A 22,795-nucleotide genomic window follows, 5' to 3' on the forward strand; every position below is an offset into this window, starting at 1 on the left:
CTTGCTGCTTTAGCATATGTTGTGTTATGTTCCTCCACCTTTCATCAGCACTAACTTCTGAGTAGCAATCTAAAGCTCTTTATTCAACTGAATTTTGCTAGTGAGAACTGTTAAAGATTCAAGTTCTAGAGGAGAAAACCCTGTAATTAAGGACAATAGACTAAATATTTAGGTCCTTCCCTATTCATATGCTGAAGTCCTGATCTTCAAGATGATATATTAGAAAGTTGGGCTATTTGGAGGTGATTAAGTAATGAGGGCATAAACATCATTAATAGAAGTGTCTTTATAAAGGAGATCTTAGAGAAATTCTTTTTTTTTTCTTTTGTCGGTCATGGGGTTTGAACTCTGGGCTTGGGAGCTGTCCCTACCGCTTGAGCCACAGCACTACTTCTGGTATTCTAATGGTTTATTGGAGATAAGAATCTCACGGACTTTCCTGCCCGGGCTGGCTTTGAACCGCGATCCTCAGGCTCCTGAGTAACTAGGATTACAGGCATGAGCCACCAGCACCCGGCTCCTAGAGAAATTCTTTATCCCCTCTGCCAAGTAATGTTATAGCCAAAAGATGGCCCTTCTACGAGCCCTCACCAGTGACTGAATCAGTGCCTTGATCTCGGGTTCCCCTGCTTCCCAACCAGGAGAAATAAATTTGTACTACTTAAAAGGTATCATATCTATGGTATATTTGTTATAACAGCTCAAACTGACTAAAACATGAGACAAGAAAGCCTGGCTTCTAGTTCTTCTCTCATTCATTAGACACAAATGATCTTACCCAAATTAGTAACTTTACTTTTTTGAACCTCTAAGTTTTCCATTTGTAAATTAAAGTTAATAATTGTAATAAAGTAATAAAGTTAATTATTTCAGTGATAGACATCACTGATGGAAGTGTTGTAGGGGTAGATGTACTTTGTGAACTGGAAAGAATCATACTCTGAGGCAAGAGGGCGTATATATGTGTAATAGAACTTTGCCAGGCTTTATAAGGCTGTTTAGAAACTGAGTGATTGGCCATTAAAAATGTCAATCAAGCAAAAGCAGAATTTTCTCCCAAGCATTTAAAACAAAAGAGATGCATCATAGCACATTTGATCAAACAAGGAAAAAACAACAAATACAAGATAAAGAACAAAGAGGGTTATTAAATTATCTCTATTAGAGAAAACCTAACTAGCCAGTCATATATCAAGGTATGAGCAACAGTGCACAGAAAACTCATCATAGGGGCTTGGAAGGTGGCTCAGGGGTAGAGTCTTGCATGCCTGAGGCCCTGGGTTCGATTCCTCAGCACCACATAAGCAAAAAGAAAAAAGCCGGAAATGACGCTGTGGCCCAAGTGGTAGAGTGCTAGCCTTGAGCAGAAGAGCTGAGGGACAGCGCCCAGGCCCAGAGTTCAGGCCCCACAACCGGACCCCTCCCCCCCAAAAAAAGAAAACTCATCATAAACATAGAAAAACATTAAGCTCTGAGACAGGCAAAAGCCAAAATATTGGACTTGTAATAACAGAGAATAAAAGTGGCAAAGTTAGGTGCTGAGGGCTCACCCCTTTAATCCTAGCTACTTCAGGAGTCTAAGATCTAAGGATCATGGTTTGAAGGCAGCCCAGTCAATTCTAGGAGACTATCTTCAAAAGCTGTACACAAAGGTGAAGCTCAAGTGATAGAATGCCAGCCTTGAGTGAAAAAACCAAGCGAGAGCCCAAGGCCTAGAGTTCAACCCCCCCAAAAGTGACAAAAGTTAATGCTCAGAGAAGTCTTGGCCCCATTCAATTATTAAAAGCCATCAATTTGGAGTTATAATACTATCTAAATTTAGTTTGCATTAGTTACTATGGCAAATGCACTTGAAGGTACAGGTGAAGTTCATCATTAATAATTTGATTTTTTTTTTTTTTTGGTTGGTTGTGGGGCTTGATCTCTGGGCCTGGGCACTGTCCCTGAGCAATTCAGCTCAACGGGAGTTCTCTACCACTTGAGACACAGCGCCACTTCTGGTTCTCTAGTGGTTTATTGGAGGTAGGAGTGTCATGTACTTTTCTTGCTGGGGCTGGCTTTGAACCACAATACTCAGATCTCAGCTTCCTGAGTAGCTAGGATTATAGGCATGAGCCACCGGCACCTGGCTAATAATTTGATTTTTTTTCTTTCCAAAAGATAGCAAAAGAAAAAGATCTGAAATGTTCAATGCTATTTTTAAACTGAAATCCATGCTAGCCATAATTCTAGAGCTCCAGGAGAACTGCAGGTTTCTTAAGTCAATGCTAGCTTGTACTGGATTGTCACCATGCCATACTGTTCCATTTTGGCTTGTGATTGCAAGTATTTGTATATGAAGAAGTAGGTGATCCCAGAGCTTTTGAGACCCTGAGACATTAACATGGAAGGAAATAATGACTTTCTGTGTAACTTTAAGCAAGCCTTTTAAACTTCCTTAATGTTTTATACCTCCTTTATAGTAAACAATAATGCCTTATATGTATATGAGCTATTAAAATTTACAATACATACCATTTTCTTTGGCTCTTAACTCAAGTGTGAGACAGTCAGAGCAGGAAAGATTCCCATTTTACAAGTGAGAAAACTCAAGTCAAATAACAGAGAAAAATATACCCCGATGCAAAAGAAAACAAACCTTGACCTATTTAGAACCTTATTTCACATCACACACAAAAATTAACTCAGAATGGATCATATTTGAGAGATGAAAATATAAAAATGCAGAAGAGGAAAATCTTTGTAGATTTTGGTTAGGCTAAGATTTCTTAGTATGACCAACCCTCCTACCCCTACAAACTACCTATAAAAGTGGAGAAATTAGACTTTAATGAAAATCATATCATCTACTTTTTTCTTTTTTTTTCAATTTTTTTATTGTGAAAATACCGTACAGAGGGGTTACAATTACATGAGCAAGATAATGAGTACATTTCTTATTAGCATTGTAGCCTCCTCCTTTGTTTTCCCTTCCCATCCCTTCTCATCTGCCCCCCCACCAAAGTTGTAAAGTTCATTTTTCAACATAATGTCTTGTACATCTCATTGTTGCAATGGGTCCACCTGTATCCCTATTTAAACTATTTGTTTTTTCCCTTCCCGTCCACAAAGTATAACAACATCAAATACAGTGAAAACAGGGGTTATATTGTGGGGGAGGGACATACAAAGCAACAAAGAAATATCTTATAAATACGTTAGAAACAATAGCCAGAAAGAAAAAACATTTGAATCCTTATCTTGGGGTTCATTTCACCTAACATCTACTTTTAAAATGATCTACTAAGAAAAAAATGGAAAAGACAATTCATGCATTATGGTTTATGCCTGTAATCCTAGCTATGTGTAAGGCTGAGGTAAGTTATGTATAAAGCAAGCTTAGATTTTTAAAAAAGTCGCAATCCCCATCTTAACAGAAAGTTTGGACATGGTGGTGCAAATCTGTCATCCTAGCTACAAAAGGAAGCAAAGAAGGATTGCTGTCCAGGCAACTAAGCAGAGCGAAAACCAGAGCCTGTCTAACAAGCACTAACTCCTGAGCTCAAACCCAGCATTGTAACAAAAAGGATGGAAATGAAAAGACTGGAAGAAAATATTTACAAATAAAATATAAAAGGATTTCTGACAGTCCAATAAAAGTACAATCCAACTTTAAAAATGCAAAAGTAATTGGGTAGACATTTTTCCCCAAACACAATAAAACACTATTAGCGATCAAGAAACTACAAGTCAGACAACAATGAGCTAGAATGGCTATAATTAAACGATAGGCAATAACACTGCGAGGGAAGAGGGGAAAATTTGGTATCTTTATACACTGTTTGTGGTGCTACCACTGTGGAAAATATATTGAAGCTCCTCAAAGCACTACTCTTAGATACACATCCAAGGGAATGAAAACACATGCTGCACACACACTTGAACTTAAATGTTCATAGCAGCAGCATTCATAATAGTCCCAAAATAGAAATGCAAATGTCTATCAATTCATGAATAGATAGATAAAATATGGCATATCAAATCAACAGAATATCATTCAACAAAAAGAATGAAATACTGGTAATGCTACAACACGGAAGAGCATCAAAACATTAAATGAGTCAGATACCAGAAAGCAATATTGTATGTACAATTCTATTCATATGAAGTGTCCAGAAAGGGAAAGTCTATATAGAGAGCAAAAAGTCTGTGCTTACATTGCACAGGCTGAGTACAGATAGGCAAGAAGAAACTTTTTGAGGAATGGAAAATTCTAGAACTGAATTGTGCCCATAGTTGTACCTCTCCATAAATTTACTTAATTGTACATGTACAAATAGGTGAATTTTATGCTATGTAAAATATGCTTTAATAAAGGTAATTGTAAAAAGTTATTGAAAAAAACCTACATTGAAAAAACAGCAGAAGGACTATGGGGTAGATAGCTGTTTCCTCTACTTTATCATCTATCTCTGAGGAACAGTAGCTTCTTTACAAAGTTTGTATCATCACAGGGGAAGCTATGATTCTGACAGGCGCTGAAAATACAAAATCATTCAAGACACCTACTACTAGTCATGCTATTTTTACCTAATGCTACTAAAATTTATATTTTTAAATGTCTAACTTTATTTAGCTCTTTATATTTCATAAATTTAGGGAAATTTTCTAGTGCCTAAGTACACAGTAATATGAATTTAGCCTAAAACTCATATCAAAAAGCATTATTGTGTATAATTTCGAATATACCAAGCAGTTCAGTTCTTTAAAATTAGCTGCAAGTTGAATATAACTGACTTACATTGTGGCTAATGAAGCTCAAAGCATCTTGAAAATGGCTCCAAATTTCTTTCAGGGGACAGAACTCTGCAGTCAATGGTCTAGTTGGTAACAAAATGAATATCAGGCTATGCATACACTTGCTGAAAACCAAAAAGAGCAAAGTCAGTTGGGTGACAGTGGCTTACACCTGTAATCCTAGCTAATCAGGAGGCTGAGAAATGGAGGGAAGTGTTCAAGGCCAGCCTGGGTGGGTAAGTTTACTAAACTCAAGCCAAAAATAAACAGCAAAAAAGTATAGCTGGAGTATAGTTCAAGTGGTAGAACTTTGGCTTAATAAGCATTCAAACCACAGTACTGCTAGAGGGTGACGGGGTAGGAAGAGAGGAGAGAAGAGAGAAGAAAAAGGAGAGAAAAAGTCATCTCAAGGAAAGAAATCACTGGCTTCATAGCTAAGTCAAATCTAGATCTCATCCCAGACTAAAAAAAAGGTTCAGGAACACTTCTGTTTTTCCCTTGGTTTTAAAGGGCATCCAACCTCAGAAGATAGATTTCTGGTTGGCTAGTTCTTCCTCTCACATGTCTATGGTTGTCTTTCACTCCTGTTTAGTTCTTGCATGAAATAGCTTGCTTGTTTATTTGAATTTATGAGCTGGTTCATTTAAAGCATCATGTTACTTTCTCAAATAAGCAAAGGAATTGGGATTTAAATTGGGAATCATTCCGGAATTGTTTCTCATCTCTCAGAAAAGACCGTAATAAAGTTTTCCAGAGAAAAATCTTATCCCATTTTTCCTTCACACACACAAAAACCTGCTCCAAAAATAGTATATTATACAACACGTATTGTTACTTAAAGTTCTTATAAAAATCGGATGCAAATGTAACAGAAGGTTACCCAGGTGTCTGATTTAAGAGTTGGATATTTTGGTGTTTGCTGTATTAACCTCTGTATTTTGCACATTTGGGATATTTAGCAAATGAAATAATAAAACTACTAAGGTACTTATTAAAAGAGAGAGAAAAGTCATCTTATAGTTCTACTAAGTACTTTAGTAGTTTTATTATATACATAGAATCAAAGAAGCATCCTTTTTCTTCTTTTTCTTCCTTTTTTTTTTTTTTTTTTTTTTTTTTGCTTTTTTATTGTGAAAATACTGTACAGAGGAGTTACAATTACATGGGCAAGATAGTGAGTACATTTCTTATCCAGCATTGTAGCCTCCTCCTTTCTTCTTTTTCTTCTTTGGGAAGTGCAGAATCCTTGACTTTGCTAAATAATCCTTGGTTTTTTTCAGCCAGCTTCAAAATGAGGGCTACCATCATGTTTTAAGTTGAGCCAGTTGATTGTGATTAGTGATTGATTGGGAGGAATTGACTACAGTTCTCAGGCTATTACTACTATTACTATGACTGCGGTTCTTTGGATTAGGTGTTGAATTGCATTTACTAACCTGTATTTCAAAACATTGAGAGATTCTTTCGTTTTGTGGATCTGCAGAGCCTTTTTCAAGGCTTTGAGTGCAATGCTAGGATAGTGTACAGGACTTTCCATAGCTAATGCTATAAGGGAAGAAAAAAAGGTTCTGAACACCATAATCTTATATATCCCAGTTTGTATTCCAGGCTACAACTTGTTTCTGTAATGAGATTACTCTGAAACAGGTTAATAGCCAAACAGTAAACACACACACACACACACACACACACACACACACACACACACACACACACACACACACACACACACACAAACACACAAACTTTATAAAATGTTGCATTCAGAGATGCCTCTCCAGGTAGCCTCTTCTTTCTAGACCATGTAGCTTGGTAGGATCACCAGATTACACTCTTTCTTCAGCAAGCCCCAACAGAAAAATCTATTGCACCTATGACTACTTAGTCATAAAGGTAAAGCAATAATCTTATGAACACAGTCAAGGAAGGGCACACTAAGAAAGAAACAGAGAGCAGATTTAGTGAGAGAGCACTAATCAAAACTAGATTTAATTAAATGAATACCAGGAAGCTGGAATTTGGGGTGTGTGGGTGGGGACTGAGGTCAAGGGAAGAAGATAGATGAATGGAGAGAGGAAAGGTGGGAGAATACAGTACATATGTGGAAATGGAACCAGGTGACTTGAGGGAATGGATTGGGGTTGGGAGAGATGGTTGAGCATGATGGAAGGGGAGACCTTGATCATGATGCATTGTACTCACAAACTGACATGTTGGATCAAAACTTCTTTGAACAATTACTTAAAGATAATGAAAAAAGAAAAATAAAACAAAACCAATTTAATGCTGCTTTTTTGTTTGGCTAGAGGCTAAAAACTGGAAACATTCCACATGAAGAATATCAGAGATAACCTTAAAACTTCCAAATACATTTAGTAGGCCTCTAGAATGGACTTCCATTATACAAGTGGTCAACATCAACATCCCACGTGTTTATAAAGCATACATTATCTGCTCCATAGCTCTAGAAATTGTCTTGGAAAGACCAAGGAAAACAAAGCAATGTGACTGACATATTTGTAGCTACCTAGCATCTTTACTAATCACACTCACATTCCTGAGGAGAGGGACAGATGACAAGGGAAGGTAACTAGGTCATTTCCTGCAGTGTATTCCCCAAATGCTCTGAGCCACCATATCCCACTTACAACTCAAGCAGAAATTAGAGAGTGGCAGTAGTGTTAAACTACTTTCAGTATTTCTCTGTGTATTTCAGTAAACTATGAGGTAGTCAATGATCATTTTAACTTCCTCAAATTTCAACTCCGTCTATTGTGTAGTTGCATAATTTAATTTCACACAAAGACTAAAGGTGAACACTTATGATGAGCAATATACTTCACTAGAGTTTGTAGGTATACTAAAATATATGTGTTTATATGTAATTATTATTCATGACTGTAGGGAGGTAAGAGTCTCATAGAATGGAAAAGCAAAATGCACACATGATTGTAATAAAAATAGTTTAAGAATGTCATGAGAGAGGTAGAGAAACAAGTGCTATGAAAAAAAGTTGTTTCTGACCAGAGGAAAGAAAACAATAACATGTAAATGGGTACAAGCCATACAAAAGTATAAATACAACACTTACTTGCGATTGCTTCAAGTATTTTACTGTCTAAATGAGGCAGCTCCCACATTGTTTCCAGGAAACTGTCCAGTGATGGGTCATTCATTTTGATCTTAGCTTCAAACTCATACAGCAGAATCAGTGCCTCAAATGAGTGATGTGAGAAGTTCTCTAAGGGGGAAAAAGCAAAAATGTAATATTCCCTGTGATCTTGTTTAACTATTCTATTAGGTTCTAATCTCTCTAACTGTAAAGGGTTTTCCTGTTTTGGAAAATTAATTTTCCTTACAATTTGAAGGTCACTGCAGCCATTGTAGACAGTGATTTGTGCCATTCCTGGGTCAGGGCCTAAGTGCTGTCTCTGAGCTTTTTTGCTCAAGGCACCTGAGTCAGTCACTTCTGGCTTTTTGCTGGTTAACTGGAGATTCTTATCTCCAATTAACATCTAATGGGCTTTCCTGCCTGGGTTGGCTTTGAACTGTGATCCTTACATCTCAGTCTCCTGAAACACTAGGATTACAAGTGACAGCCACTGGCACTCGTGCAGACTTCTAACATTGTAAAATCTATAGGCTCACCCTTATTTTGAGGAACTGTAATAGATAGCACAGCCTGTATTTTCTGAAGCCATTGTTGTGGTGCTCCCAACTATCTGGAAAAATAGTCCTGCTCCCAACATTAAGATTCTAATCAAGGAGCAGGGATATAACTCAATGAGCACTTGTCTAGCATGCATAAGACACGGACTTCTACCTTCAACATAGAAAAATATGAGATTCTTATTTAAAAAAATACGTGTACTTGTGAGTTTGTATTAACTGGGACCCTGCTCTAGACAGAAGATACAGATTCTATACAAATTGTGGTCATGTGGCTGAAGTGTTCTTACATTGTCTTCATTTAGTTTTGATTTTATAAAATCAACTGGCAATTGTGCCTTCTATTTTTCTTTTTCTGGGGATCAAGCCCACGACCTTGTGCGTACTAGGGTAGTGTTCTACCACTGACTACATTCCCTTTTTCTCCTGGAAGGGTTCGTACAAGTTTGGTATTAATAACTTTGGTACAATTCTTCACTATGGTTTTCTTTGTTGGAAGATTAACTATGAATTAAATTAATTTAATAGCCATAGGATTATACACCTTCTTAAGGGAATAGTTTGTGATTTAATTAATTTGTCCATTTCATCTAATACGTCAAATACATAGATAAAATAGCATTCACAATGGTCCCTCATTACCCTTTTAGATGTCTCTAGACTCTCTAGAGGTGACAACACCCTCATTCTTGACACTATTAACTTGGTCTTAAACTACCTGGAAAAAAGTTTATCAAAGATAAAGAAAAACAGCTTTCATTGATGTCTGTTTGGCATTTTCTGTTTTAAATTTTATTGGTTTATGCACTTCATGATTTTGCTTCTTCTTTATCCTGTTTAATTTGCTATTTAATTTCTTAGTTTATTAAAGTAGAGGCCTAGATTGAGAAAACAGAAATACTACTATTAAATGGACTTTTGTGGATTTTTCTTCCTGAGATGACTTGGTACCACAATCCTCCTGCTCTCAGTCTCCTGTGTATCTAGGATTACAGGCATGAGCCACCAGCACCTGGCTTCTCATTTCTTTTGTCATTCCCCTTTGGCCAACTGGATTATTTTAAAGTATGCTGTTTAATTTCAAAATATTAGGAGATGTAACCTGGATATTAGTGGCTCAGCTGAGATTTGGGGGTGGGAATTTTGGGTTGAGGCCAGACGAGGAAGAAAACTTTGTAAGATACACATCTATTAAAATAACAGCTGCAGTGAGAAACCTACAATATGCAGACAGCAGTTCATGTGTAAGCTTGGGTAAGAAGCCAGAACCTATTTCAAAAATAACCAATACAGCTGGGCATCCTAGCTACTCAGGAGGCTGAGATCTAAGGAACAAGGTTCAAAGCCAGCCCTGGCAGGTAAGCTTTTGGGACTCATCTCCAATTAACCACCAGAAAACTGGAAGTGGTGCTGTGGCTCAAGTGGAAAAGCGCTCGCCTTGAGCTGAAGAGCCCAGGCACAGCACTCAGGCCCAGAGTTCAAGCTCCACAACTGACAAAAAAAGTATCCAGCACATGAAAAATTTAGAAGCATGGATCAGCAGTAGAGCACCTGCCTACTTTGTTCAAGGTCCTGAGTTCAAACCAAGTAATGTGTCTAAAAATATTTGGAGATTTAACATATACCTTTGCTTTCAAGTCTTGTCATATAATTTCATCATGGTCAGAGAAAATATCTTGTAATTCCAGTAGTTTGTATAGAGGACTGATCCCAGAGGCTCACACCTCCTTATCAAGTACTCTCCCGTTGAGTTACTATTTCAGTCCGAATACTCAGTTTCTTAATGTCAGTATTTAAGAATTCATAACAAAGAATCAAATTTATTGCAGAATCACGTTTCATTTTTAAAATAGAGCTGTTTGACAATTATTGTAACTTAAAATTTGCTATCAGAAGTGCAAAAAGCATTAATAAGCTATTAAATATTGCAGTGAATAAAATTACTGGACCATGCATTTACAAAAGCCATGATTAATAGTTAAAATTTCCAGTTATACTACTTATCTGAAAGAAAGATTCTATAACTCTGTGCTTCTAATTATAACACATTCTCTTTTTGACATAATTTATCCTATTCATGCAATTACTACTGTGTCTAACAAAAAGTTTTACAAAATTTAAACCTGCCACTTAAGGAAGCATAACTTTACTGTTAACTCTTCAGTTCTTTAAAAGATTTTTGAAATTAAAATATCTCTTAGAAAGGGCTTTGTCAGAAAGTTTGAAAATCATGCCTAGAACCTTAGCTACTCAGAAAACTGAGATCTGAGGATCTTGGTTCAAGGCCAGCCTGACAGGAAAGTATATGAGACTCTTCATTTAATCACCAAAAGTTGGAAGTGGAGGTGTGGCTTAAGTGGTAGAGCATGATTTTAGGCAAAAAAGCTCGGGGACAGTACCTAGGCTCTGAATTCAAACCCCAGGACTGGCATAAAAAAGAGAATATAAGGATAATAAGCAATTCATCCAAGAAGTAATTTTAAATTTCAAGACTCTAGTCAGCACAAGAAAAAACTGGGTACAGATTACGACAGTGTTTGGCATTTTCCCCATTACCAACATCTGGCATTTTATTTTACCACAAGTTTTAAATCTTAATGTCTCACTTCTCAGAAACTCACCTCTAAGAAAATACCTGTGTCCATAAGGACAAACCTTGTTATATCCAATATCAATTTGTGGCATTCTACAAAGTCATGTAATTAGAAATTTCTTATACAATTAGATCTTTTTTTTATTGTAAAGATACTATACAAAGGGTTACAGTTACGTGAGTGAGGTAATGAGTACACTTCCTCTTGAACATTGTTACCCCCTCCATACAATTAGATTTTTAAACATAGTATGCCTTAGCCGGGCGCTGGTGGCTCACGCCTGCCTATAATCCTAGCTACTCAGGAGACTGAGATCTGGAGGATCTCGGTTCAAAGCCAGCCGGGGCAGGAAAGTCCGTCAGACTCTTACCTCCAATAAACCACTCAGAAAACCGGAAGTGGCGCTGTGGCTCAAGTGGTAGAGTGCTAGCCTTGAGCTGAAGAACTGAGGGACAGCGCCCATGCCCACAGTTCAGGTCCCACGACTGACAAACAACAACAACTACCAGTTGTGTCCAAAGGCTAAAATCAGTAAAATGCTGAAAATGGAAGTACTTATTGATTAATATTTTTTTGCTGTGAAAAAGCCGGAAATGATTCCATTCCAAGTAATAGGCGATAATAATAAAAGATATGATAATATGTAATATCTCTTTTAAGCCAAAGCATACTTTTCACCTTGGAGAGAATGATTCTTTTATACTTTTATCCTTTGTCTGTAACAGGAACTCATTCTAAACCACCATATGAATAGAGTTGAGAATCTAAAGTCATTTTTCTCCACAGGATATTTTCTTTTACAAGCTGTAAAATGGCAAATAGCTAAGACTGTTATAAATAATTTGCAATACAGATTGAATATCCCATATCTAAAATGTTTGGCTAAAAAATACTTAGATCCAGAAGTGTTCCTTCAGATTTTGAATATTTGCATATACATGAAATATCTTAAGTTTGAGACCCTAGTATAATCACAAAACTTATTTGTGTTTCATATATACACTTTCAATGCATAGTTTGAAAGTAATTTGATACAATATTTTGAGTGCACCTGTAAGTTGATTCTCATGAGGTTAGGGTGGAAGTTTCCACTTTGTCACAGCATGCCTGTGTTCATAAATATTTTGAGAATATTTTATGTTCTATATTTTCAGGTTACAGATACTCAACCTGTACATTAATACAATATCACAGTCATTACTAGCAGATAACTAACAAACTAACAACTCAGCCTGGAAGTTACTACAATATTGATGTCAGTACATAATTCTTCCACAAGCTCATATTTAATTTACTAAATCATATCATCATAATATGTTCTTAGAAAGCTGTATAATTTTCCAAATGGATTTTTCTAGTCACAGAACTCGTTTATCCCTTCAATCCTTTTTGAAAAAACCTGTTTAGCTTTTTGAAATATCTTCTTGATGGACTTTTTTTGGTCAGTCTTGGGGCTTGAACTCAGGGCTAGCTAGCTCTCCACCACTTTGGGCTGCATCTCCACTGTTTTGTTTTCTTTTTTTTTTGGTGGTTAATTGGAGATAAGAGTCTCACCAACTTTCCTGCCTCGGTTAGCTTCAAACTGCGATCCTCAGATCTCAGGCTCCTGACTATCTAGGGTTACAGGTGTGAGCCACTGGCACCCTGGCATTCTTCTTGATGTTTTTGTTTCATATTTTGCTCCTTATCCCCGGCTTCAATCCTCTTGGTCTATTTTGTGGATAGCATGGCACTTTGTAGAAAAGTGGCTTAAGTACTACAATAACTCTTCTAAGGAAACTATATGGGTCCTTTGCAGCCCATTCCACAACATACTTAATCTAAGCCTTATGTTCATCCTTGTAGCAGTTTTAGGAAAATTGAAGCTTTGAGTAGTAATCTCTAACTTTGTCCTAGGATTATTGGTGAGTCTATGATATTTTTGGATGATTTTTGATTGTTTACATTCTTTAATTCTACCATATACTTCTGAGAGGTTTAAATTTCTAATGTATCCAATAGCCCATCGGGAACACATTTACCCCTGCTTCTTGGCCTTGCTAAGATTGTCATGCCCTCGTTCTGGCCTGCAGGGGCCAGGTACTGCTTGCAGAGCTGAAGATTCCTGGGAATCCCAGGTAAGATATTCACACATTACACTGGTTGAACTATGTCTACCTCTAGTGGGCACAGGGACAATACCTTCATCACAACAGAGGTTAGAAGTCTCCCAAATCTTTTGCATGATTCGGCTTTTCTAAAAAACAGTACTGGAGATCAAACTCAGGGCCTTATGCTTGCAAGGCAGGTACTCTACCATTTGAGTCGTGCTGCCACACATTTAAATTTTTTGTGTCAGTGCTGAATTCTGTATTCAAGGCCTTGTGCTCATGTTTATCTTTTTTGCCCAAGACTGACACTACCACCTGATCCACACCTCCATTATTAACTTTTGGTGGTTAATTGGAGGTAAGAGTCTTGAGGAGTTTTCTGCCTAGGCTGGCTTCAAACCTTAGTCCTTAGATCTCAGCCTCCTAAAAGTAGTGTGAGTCACTGGCACCCAACCACTTTTTAAACCTTTTGAGCTTTAAGATTCAGATTGTGCTTTATGGTGTTAGATGTTCCATGTGCATTTGAAAAAAACATGTTCTGCTGCTGTGAAGCAGTATTCTATAAATGCCAATTAGAAGTTGATAGTTGTTTCCATCTAGTATATCCTTATAATTATTTGTTGATTTGCTCTATTATTATTGAGATGAGCATTAAACTGCCCAACTATAGTTAAAGATTCATCTATTCTTCATTTTAGTGCTCTTAGGTTTTCTTTGCATATTTTGAAGCTCTGTAAGTCACTTCCACTTATAATAGTGACAAAAATAGATTTCAGCAGGATGCCAGTGGCTCATACATGTAATCCTAGCTACTCAGGAGGCTGAGATCTGAGGATCACATTTCAAAGCCAGCCTGGGTAGGAAAGTTGGTGAGACACTTATCTCTAATTAACCACCAGAAAACCGGAAGTGGCGCTGTGGCGCTGTAGAGTACTGGCCTTGAACTGAAGAGCTCAGGGACAGTGCCCAGTCCCAGAGTCAAGTCCTACGACTAACAACAACAAACAAAATCAGTGTTATTAATAAGGTGATGCAATCTTGTGAATAACATTCTAAGCACAGCCAATAAAATAAAAACAAAATGCAACTAGAACTAATAAGTCCAAAAAGTCAATATACAAAAACCAATTCTATTTTTATATATCATCAATGACCAACCTGAAAACCAAATTACAATTTCATTTAAAATAATGTAAACATACTTAAGAATAAATTAAACAAAAGAACTTATGCTAAATAACTTAAATATTAAATAAATAAAATTATTTTTTATTTTTTTATTTTTTTTGGGTCCGGTCATGGGGCCTGAACTCTGGGCCTGGGTGCTGTCCCTCAGCTCTTCAGCTCAAGGCTAGCGCTCTACCACTTGAGCCACAGCGCCACTTCCGGCTTTTTTCTTTTTTTTTTTTTTTTTTTTGATTATGTGGTGCTGAGGAATGGAACCCAGGGCCTCTGGCATACAAGGCAAGCGCTCTACCACTGAGCCACCTTCCCAGCCCCAAATAAAATTATTAAATAAAATTAAATAAATTAAATGAAAGAACTTAGACATTAAAAACCATAAAACCTCATTGAAAGAAAGCTGAGATAAAATGGAAAAATAACCCATGTTCATGGATTAGAAAATGTAGCATTGCTAAGGTGACAGTATTCTCCACATTGTTCTACAGATTCAGCACAATCACATCGGAATCCCAACAGTACATTTTTCTTCAAATACTGACAAGTTCTTTGTAAATTTAGTAGAAAAATTCAAGGGGCCCAGAATAGTCAAGACAATCGTGAAAGATTAAACTTGAATGATTAAAACTTGCTAATTTCAAAGTTTAGAACAAAGCACTTATAATGCAAACATCATGAGATTGGCATAATTACAGATGTACATATTAATGGGTAGAACTAACAATACAAACATAAAAACATATGTTTATGTTCAACCAATTTCTCACAAATGAGCAAAGACCAACCATGGAGGAAAGCATGGTGTCTTCTAGTTATTGTTGTTTATGTCAGTCCTGGGACTTGAACTCAGGGTCTGGACACTGTCTCTTGTTTTTTTTTTTTTTGCAAAAGGCTAATGCTCTACCACTTTAGCCACAATTCCACTTCCAGATTTTTGGTAGTTTATTAAAAATAAGAGTCTCACAGACTTTCCTGTCCAGGCTGGCTTTGAACCACTATCCTCAGAGCTCAGCTTTCTGACTAATCAGGATTACAGGCATGAGCCATGGGTGCTGGGCAAGAACAGTGTTTTGAATAATTATTTCTGGAACAAGTAGTCAACCATATGATAAAGAATGAAGCTGGACCCTTACTTCATATCATACATAAGAATTAAGTCAAAATGGAGCTGATGGCATAGCTCAAGTAGCAAAGCACTTGCTAGTAAATGTGAGGCCTTGTGTTCAGTCCCTAGCATCACAAGACATAAAAAGAATTAAAATGGATCAAACATCTAAAAGCAGGAGTTAAAACTACAGAAATCAAAGAGGTGAGATCTTCATGACTTTACATTTGACAATGTAGTTTTAGATATGACACAAAAATCCTAAGCAACAAAAAGTGGATACCTAAATTAGACCCCAACAAAGTTAAACAATGTATTTCAAAAGACACTGTCCAGAAAGTGATCTAGAATATGACTCTTGGACATTTATCTGAGGGAATGCAAAGAAGGACACAACAGAAACACAAATTTTTGGTAGTTGTGGGGCTTGAATTCAGGGCTTGGGTGTTGTCCCTGAGCTTTTTTGCTCAAGGATAGCACTCTACCACTTTGAGCCACAGTGCCACTTCCGGTTTTCTGGTGGTAAATTGGAGATAAAGAGTTTCACAGACTTTGCTGCCAGGCTGCTCTGCAGCATCCTGAGTATCTAGGATTATAAGAGTGAGCCACTAGTTCCCAGCTGTTGCATGCCTATATTTATTGCAGCACTGTTCACAAAAGTCAAGTTTTGGATATAGCCCTGGTGCCCTAAAACTGATAAACGAGTTGAGAAAATATGGCATATATACACAATAGAATCCTATTCAGCCATCAGGAAGAATGAAATTATGTCATTTGCAGAGAAATGCGTGGATCTGGAAAATGTTATATTGAGTAAAGTAAGCTAGGTTCAGAAAAACAAAGTGTGCATGTTTCCACTCATACATAGATTTTAGACCTAAGATATAAACATATGTTAATACATACACATATAATATATATGGCTTCTAGTGGTTAATTGGAGTTGAGACTCTCCTGGACATTTTATTTACCCGAGTTGGCTTTAAACTGTGACCCTCATATCTCTGCCTCCTGCTAGGATTATAGGCATGAGCCAATGGTACCTAATATGTTTATATATTTCTGGTCATGAGGCTTGAGCTCTGGGCCTGGGCACTGTCTCTGAGCTCTTCAGCTCAGTGTTAGCACTCTACTGCTTGAGCCACAGCGCTACTTCCAGTTTTCTGGTGGTTTATTGGAGATAAGAGTCTCATGGACATTCCTGCCCAGGCTGGCTCTGAACAGTGATCCTCAGATGTCAGCCTCCTGAGTAGCTAGGATTACAGGCATGAGTCACCGCACCCAGCTGTTTATATCTTTTTAAATGTGTCAATGACCAAGTGTTTGTGTGCTATGTCCCTAACATCATTTTTGCACATGCACCTTTTTTGCACAATACAGTCTGCTACAATAATTTTTAGCAACGTATGTGCCATGTTCTAGCAAAAGCAACTGCACATACAAAGTATTTTCTTAATTTCTAACCTCATACACAGGAAAACCAAATTTCTTAATTAGAGCACAGTATTGTACATAGTTCATCTTGTCTTCAGCCTTGTGTCCAGTCACAATGGTATTTTTTAAAGTAATTTAAGTCAACTTTATTTCCTTACCTCCTTCAGGTTTTTTTTTTTTTTGTCAGTTGTGGGGCCTGAATTCTGGGCTTAGGCGCTGTTCCTCAGCTCTTCAGCTCAAGGCTAGTGCTCTACCACTTGAGCCACAGCGCCACTTCTGGCTTTTTCTGCTTATGTGGTACTGAGGAATCAAACCCAGAGCCTCATGCATGCAAGGCAAGCACTCTACCACTGAGCCACCTTCCCGCCCCAGTTGCACAGGTTTTAACAAATGTCTAAAGTTACACACCTAAAATCACAGATCCTTACAAAGCAGTGAACATCTCATCTATCTAACTTTTGGAAACCTCCATTTTACTTTCTGTTCCTATGCTTCTATGTATCCCAGGATGTCCTTTAAATGAAATAATATTCATTGTAATCTGTTTTATTTTCACTTAGCAAAATAAATCGAGCACTCATTTATTGCTGAGTAGTATTTCTTTTACTCATTTCAGGCTACCACTTGTGTTAATATTAGGATTATGTGGTCAGCTCCTGGAATGGCAGATGGACCAGTTATATATGATACTTTCAGTCATGGTTTAGAAATTGTGGTACTTTCATGATCCCTTTTGACAGGCAAAAGTCCCAACCAATGCATATGAATGGCAGGGATAGTAACTTCACTTCCCAATGCAGAAAAATTATGTACTCATGTATTCCTAGCATTGGGTAACTGAGGCAGGAGAATCATGAGTTAAGACCAGCCTGGACCACAAGTAAGTTTCTGGCCAGCCTGAGCAATATAGAAAGATCCCATTTGAAATAAGTTTAATAACAAATAGTTAAGGCTGAAAGAGTAAAGAACCTGCCCACAGAAATGCAGGTATCAAGCAGGGCACCAGTGGCTCACGCCTGTAATCCTAGCTACTCAGGAGGCTGAGATCTGAGGATCGCAGTTCAAAGCCAGCCCGGGAGGAAAGTCCATCAGACTCTTATCTCCAATAAACCACTAGAAAACCGGAAGTGGCACTGTGGCTCAAGTGGTAGAGCGCTCACCTTGAGCAGAAGAGCACAGGACATCACCCACACCCAGAGTTCAAGCCCCACGACCAACCAAAAAAGAAAAAAGAAAAAAAAAAAGAAAAAACAAGAAAGAAATGCAGGTATCACTTTGGGGATTTGAATTCAGGGCCTAATGTTGGAGTAGAGGCACAACTTGGCCTCAGAATTGGTGCTCTACCACTTGGCCTATGCCTCTTGTATAACTTTTAACTGGTTAATTGGAGATAAGAGTGTTTGCAGATTTCTGTCTGGACTGGCTTCAAATCCTAATCTTAAAATCTCAGCCTTTTGGGTAGTTGGGATTACTAGCATGAGCTATGAGTGCCCAGCTCAGAAATGCAGTAAATTAATGGAGAGCCAAGGCTATAATCCCAAATGTTCTCATTTACAATTCACATGTATGACTGATCAGAAGGTTGGAAAATAGATCTTAAGAAAATTACTTTTTAAATATTTGGTTTAAAAAGGAGAGAGCCTAGCAAATATTTTGGAAATGATCTTGTATTGAGACAATCAATCATAAATGGTCTTTAAGAAGCAGCAAAGATCTATGGTTTAGGAGCAATGGGTGACAGTGTTGTCAGACACCTTGTATTCGTATACTGTTTAGTAGAATGGGAACTTCTTTGTACAACTACTTAAAGACAACAATAATAAAAAGTGTAAAAAAAGCAGCAAAGAGTAATTAATTAAACCAAAGATGTGAAATACCTTATTGGGAGGCTTAGAATGATTCAAACACAATGCTGAATGGAAGTGATAGTAGTATTCACCATAACTCATTCCTGACATGGGTGAGGAAGTCTTCATATTTCACCGTTAAATATGAAAAATAGAGCTGGGGGCCTGTGGCTCATGCCTGTAATTCTAGCTACTCAGGAGGCTCAGATCTGGGGATTGTGGTTCAAAGCCAGCCTAGCCAGAAAAGTCCATGAGCCTTTCATCTCCCATAAAACTACTCCGAAAAAATGGAAGTGTCTCTGTGGCTCAAGTGGTAGAGTGATAACCTTGAGCACAAAGAGACCTAGGAACAGTGCCCAGCCCTCAGTTGAAGCCCTAGGGCCAGCAAAATCCAAATCTATAAAATCTATATATCTATGAAATACAGAAATGTGCACTTGGTTTTGTAGAATGCTTATCAGAGAGGAGTCACTTTTTATTCTTAGTCTGTGAGACTCTTATCTCTAATAAGCTAACACACAGAGATACTTTTAAGGTATATCAAATGCTATTGAATGTAAAGACTTTTAGGGACAACTTCAATCAGAGATACTTGGGTGTCTCAATATGTTAGTTAGCTTTTCTGCCATTGTAACAAAATACTTGAAATAATCAACTTAAAAAATTAATTTGTTTTGGCTCACAATTTTGGAGCACATCACTGATTTGTCCCATTGCTTTGGGCTTGTGGCAGCACAGCACATTATGGCAGGAGATCATGGTGGAGGGAGATACTTATTTCATGGCAGCCAGGGAGCAAATGAGAAAAGAAAGGGAAAATATAGGGTCCCAGTATTCCTTCCAAGAGCGTATTCCAACCTCCTTACTTTCTTTCATTAGCTCTCATTTCCTAACATTTCTACTATCTTCCAATAGTGCCACAGTGAAGACCAAGCCTTTAATACATGAGCCTTTTGGATACATATCCAAATGCTCCCCTAAGCTCAAGTTCTCCTATTTCTGCAGCTTAACTCTTGTCTTTTCTTTTCTTTCTTTCTTTTTTTTTTTTTTTTTTGGTACTGGGGATCGAACCCAGGACATTGCACTTGCTAGGCAAGCGCTTTGCCACTGAGCTACATCCCAGCCCTCTCTGCAGCTTAACTCTTAATTCAGAATGTATTTATAGAAAATCCACTCACATATGCCTGAAGATCAGTTACAACTATCTTTTCTCTTGGCTGATTTCAAAACTATTAACTCTAAGATCCTATCAATTGAGCTTTATCAATAGAGAACTAATACCTGGAACTAAAATAACCCATAGAAGATTGCTACTTATTAAGGTTATTAAGTTAAGGATCAAGAAAGTCTGCTTGCTGAAGGAATAAGCATTTAACTCCGGTTTTGATGTGTATAACTGAATAAACATAAACATTGTTAAATGGGAGCTTTTTTCAGTAGCATTTGAATAAAATAGAATGACTTCTCCAATTCTCAGCTGAGGAGCCCATAATATATAAATATCACACACACACACACACACACACACACACACACACACAGAGCTCTGCTATCAGCTGAACTGTATTTCTTCTGGCTGCAGATCCCATATTTGCCTTTGTTCCAAAGCTCTTAGGAGGTTTATCTGATTTGCTCAAACCACTAAAACTTTTAATGGTGGATAACACTTAGATACTTTATACAAAATTGAAATGATACCACTGAAGATAAGTGAATTTTTTCCTTGTGATGGTTTCTGAAACCACTAAAGACATTTCCCTATCTTTATGCTTTTGTGATAACAATTCCACTCACATTACAAAATAAACAGTTTTAAATAATCAAATAAATGAGATTACTTTCTATCCTCAACATTTAATTATTCTCTACATAGAAAGTCTGATTTGAAGGATACTCCTAGCAATACCCACAAGTGACAGGAGACCCTGAAGGGGATGTTTCCTTTTAGTCTAGAATCAGATGCAAACTGTGAGCTCCCTTAAGTCAGATGGGGAATCACTCATCAGGATATAGCATCTTTGTTGTAATCCCAACTTCCCTTTAAGTTCTTTTTCTTAGAAATCTAACCTATGTTTCTCTATTCCCTATCTCAAGTTCAGCCCCATCATGTATCTTCTAATATTCTTCTCCCAAGATGATAAAACTTCCTAGGTACTTTGCAGAGAAGTTCTCAGAGACCAAAATATAATAAAACTTCAATTACTCTAATGACAGAATTTATAGTGACATAGCTACATTTCATTTAATAAATATTTACTGACTCCTAATATGTCATAGAGCTATAAAGTACAAGCAAGACATACAACTTCTCTGCCTATATAGAATTTAGATTCTAGTTGGAGAGACAACCAAAATGCAATATGCAATTAGCAACACATATCATAAAAAGAAAAATATAAGTTGGAGGATGGTTAGTGATGAAAGGGACTCTGATGGAAAGGATGTGGTTGTTTAGCGGGCAACACTTGAGCAAATAGGGGAATAGGTCAAATGAGTATCTACAGCAAGAGCCTTCTAGGCAAGGTAAAGACCTAGAGGCAGGAAAGAGTAGATGTTAGGGTGATAGAGCATGGTTAAGCACAGTGAACTAAGAGGCAGAATGGTAGGTGTTAACCAAGGGTCAGATCACATCCAGTCCAAATAAATGCAAGAATATATACCTGATCTGATTCATGTTATAATACTCCAGTTGCAATGCGGCTTTTTGATATTGAGATGGCATAAATGAAAGTTGAGAGGTAAGCTGGGAGGCTGCTGCGGTATTGGAGGTGAGAAATAATATAGTTGGGAATAAGTTCAAACTAATGGCCTAATTGTTGGGAAGGGGTGCGAGACAAATTATACTACTTTTAGTCTTCTGTGGTTCAAATGTATCCTTCACAATTTAAGTGTTGAATCTTTTTTTTTTTTTTTTGGTAAGTCCTGGGGCTTAAACTTAGGGCCTGGGCACCGTCCCCGAGCACTCTACCACTTGAGCCACAGCACCACTTCTGGATCTTTCTGTTTATGTGGTACTGAGGAATGGAACCCAGAACTTCATGCATGCAAGGCAAGCACTCTACCACTAAGCCACATTCCCAGCCCATAAGTGTTGAATCTTATTGGACAATGTCAAAAAACTAAGATAGGGTGCTACTTAGAGATGATTGAGTTCTGAATCCCTTGAATGGAACTAAGGCTCTAATAAAGGAGGCTTTATGTGGTGTTACATTCTCTTGTTCTACCTTCCACCATGTGAGGACATAGCATCAATTTCTTAATGACAGATACAGGCATTCATTACCTTGTTTCCATAATTCCTAGTTGCCCTTAGGATTGTAATATTTAATAAAGACTTTGCAAAATGAATGTGGTTAGCTGATTTCCTTAGGTTACTCATATAACAGCATGCCACGATTAATCCTTTTGTAAAAGCCAATTCCAAAGCACTAAAATTGTAGTCATTGTTTATGCAGTTTGTAATTCATTCTGATTTTCAAAAGGATGATGTTTTCAAATTTGTCCCCAAGAGCTTATGATTCACTGGCTTTTCACTTTCTCTAGATTTATATATTTACAGTTAGTAGCTTAATGATTTATTTACATTACTCACATACTAGGCTCATAACTTGAGGCATTATCTCATTGGAAAATAACTATCTTAAGAAATATAAACCTCAGCTGGGTGCCAGTGGCACATGCTTATTATCATAGCTACTTTGGGAAGCTGAGATCTGATAATCACAGCTTGAATCCAGCCTGAGCAGGAAAAATTTGTGGGACTTTTATTTACAATTAGCACAAAACCCAGAAATGGAGCTGTGGCTCAAGTGGTAGAGAACTAACTTTGAGTTAAAAAGCTCAGAGACAGTGCCTGGGCCCTGAGTTCAAGCCTCAGGACAAGAAAAAAAGTCCCTTAAACTCATTCCTGTCCTCAAAGGTAAAAAATGTAAAAATTCTGTACATCCTTCCAAGAATTCATATATAACATATACATTATGTATATATTTGTACAAATATGTATGCATGTACATATAAGTTCACTTACATACTAACCAAAGATATATTATATACTAGTTATAGAATATACAAAGGCAAACAAAATTAGTGTCTTAGTTC

At 37.3% G+C, this 22,795-nt stretch overlaps 1 protein-coding gene across 1 annotated transcript in view; it reads right to left on the reverse strand.

Annotated features, from left to right (window-relative positions):
- Positions 1-22,795, reverse strand: part of Tex11 (testis expressed 11) — a 219,123-nt gene that overhangs the window by 8,512 nt on the left and 187,816 nt on the right. The window contains exons 26-28 of the mRNA XM_070039363.1: positions 7,868-8,015; positions 6,213-6,321; positions 4,781-4,901 (exon numbers count right to left, since the gene is read on the reverse strand). Coding sequence (XP_069895464.1) covers positions 4,781-4,901; positions 6,213-6,321; positions 7,868-8,015 — 378 coding nt within the window. The remainder of the gene's footprint in view (positions 1-4,780; positions 4,902-6,212; positions 6,322-7,867; positions 8,016-22,795) is intronic.

This window comes from Dipodomys merriami, unplaced genomic scaffold (assembly GCF_024711535.1).
Source record: "Dipodomys merriami isolate MVZ:Mamm:240054 unplaced genomic scaffold, mDipMer1.0.p SCAF_3, whole genome shotgun sequence".
Classification (NCBI taxonomy): domain Eukaryota; kingdom Metazoa; phylum Chordata; class Mammalia; order Rodentia; family Heteromyidae; genus Dipodomys; species Dipodomys merriami.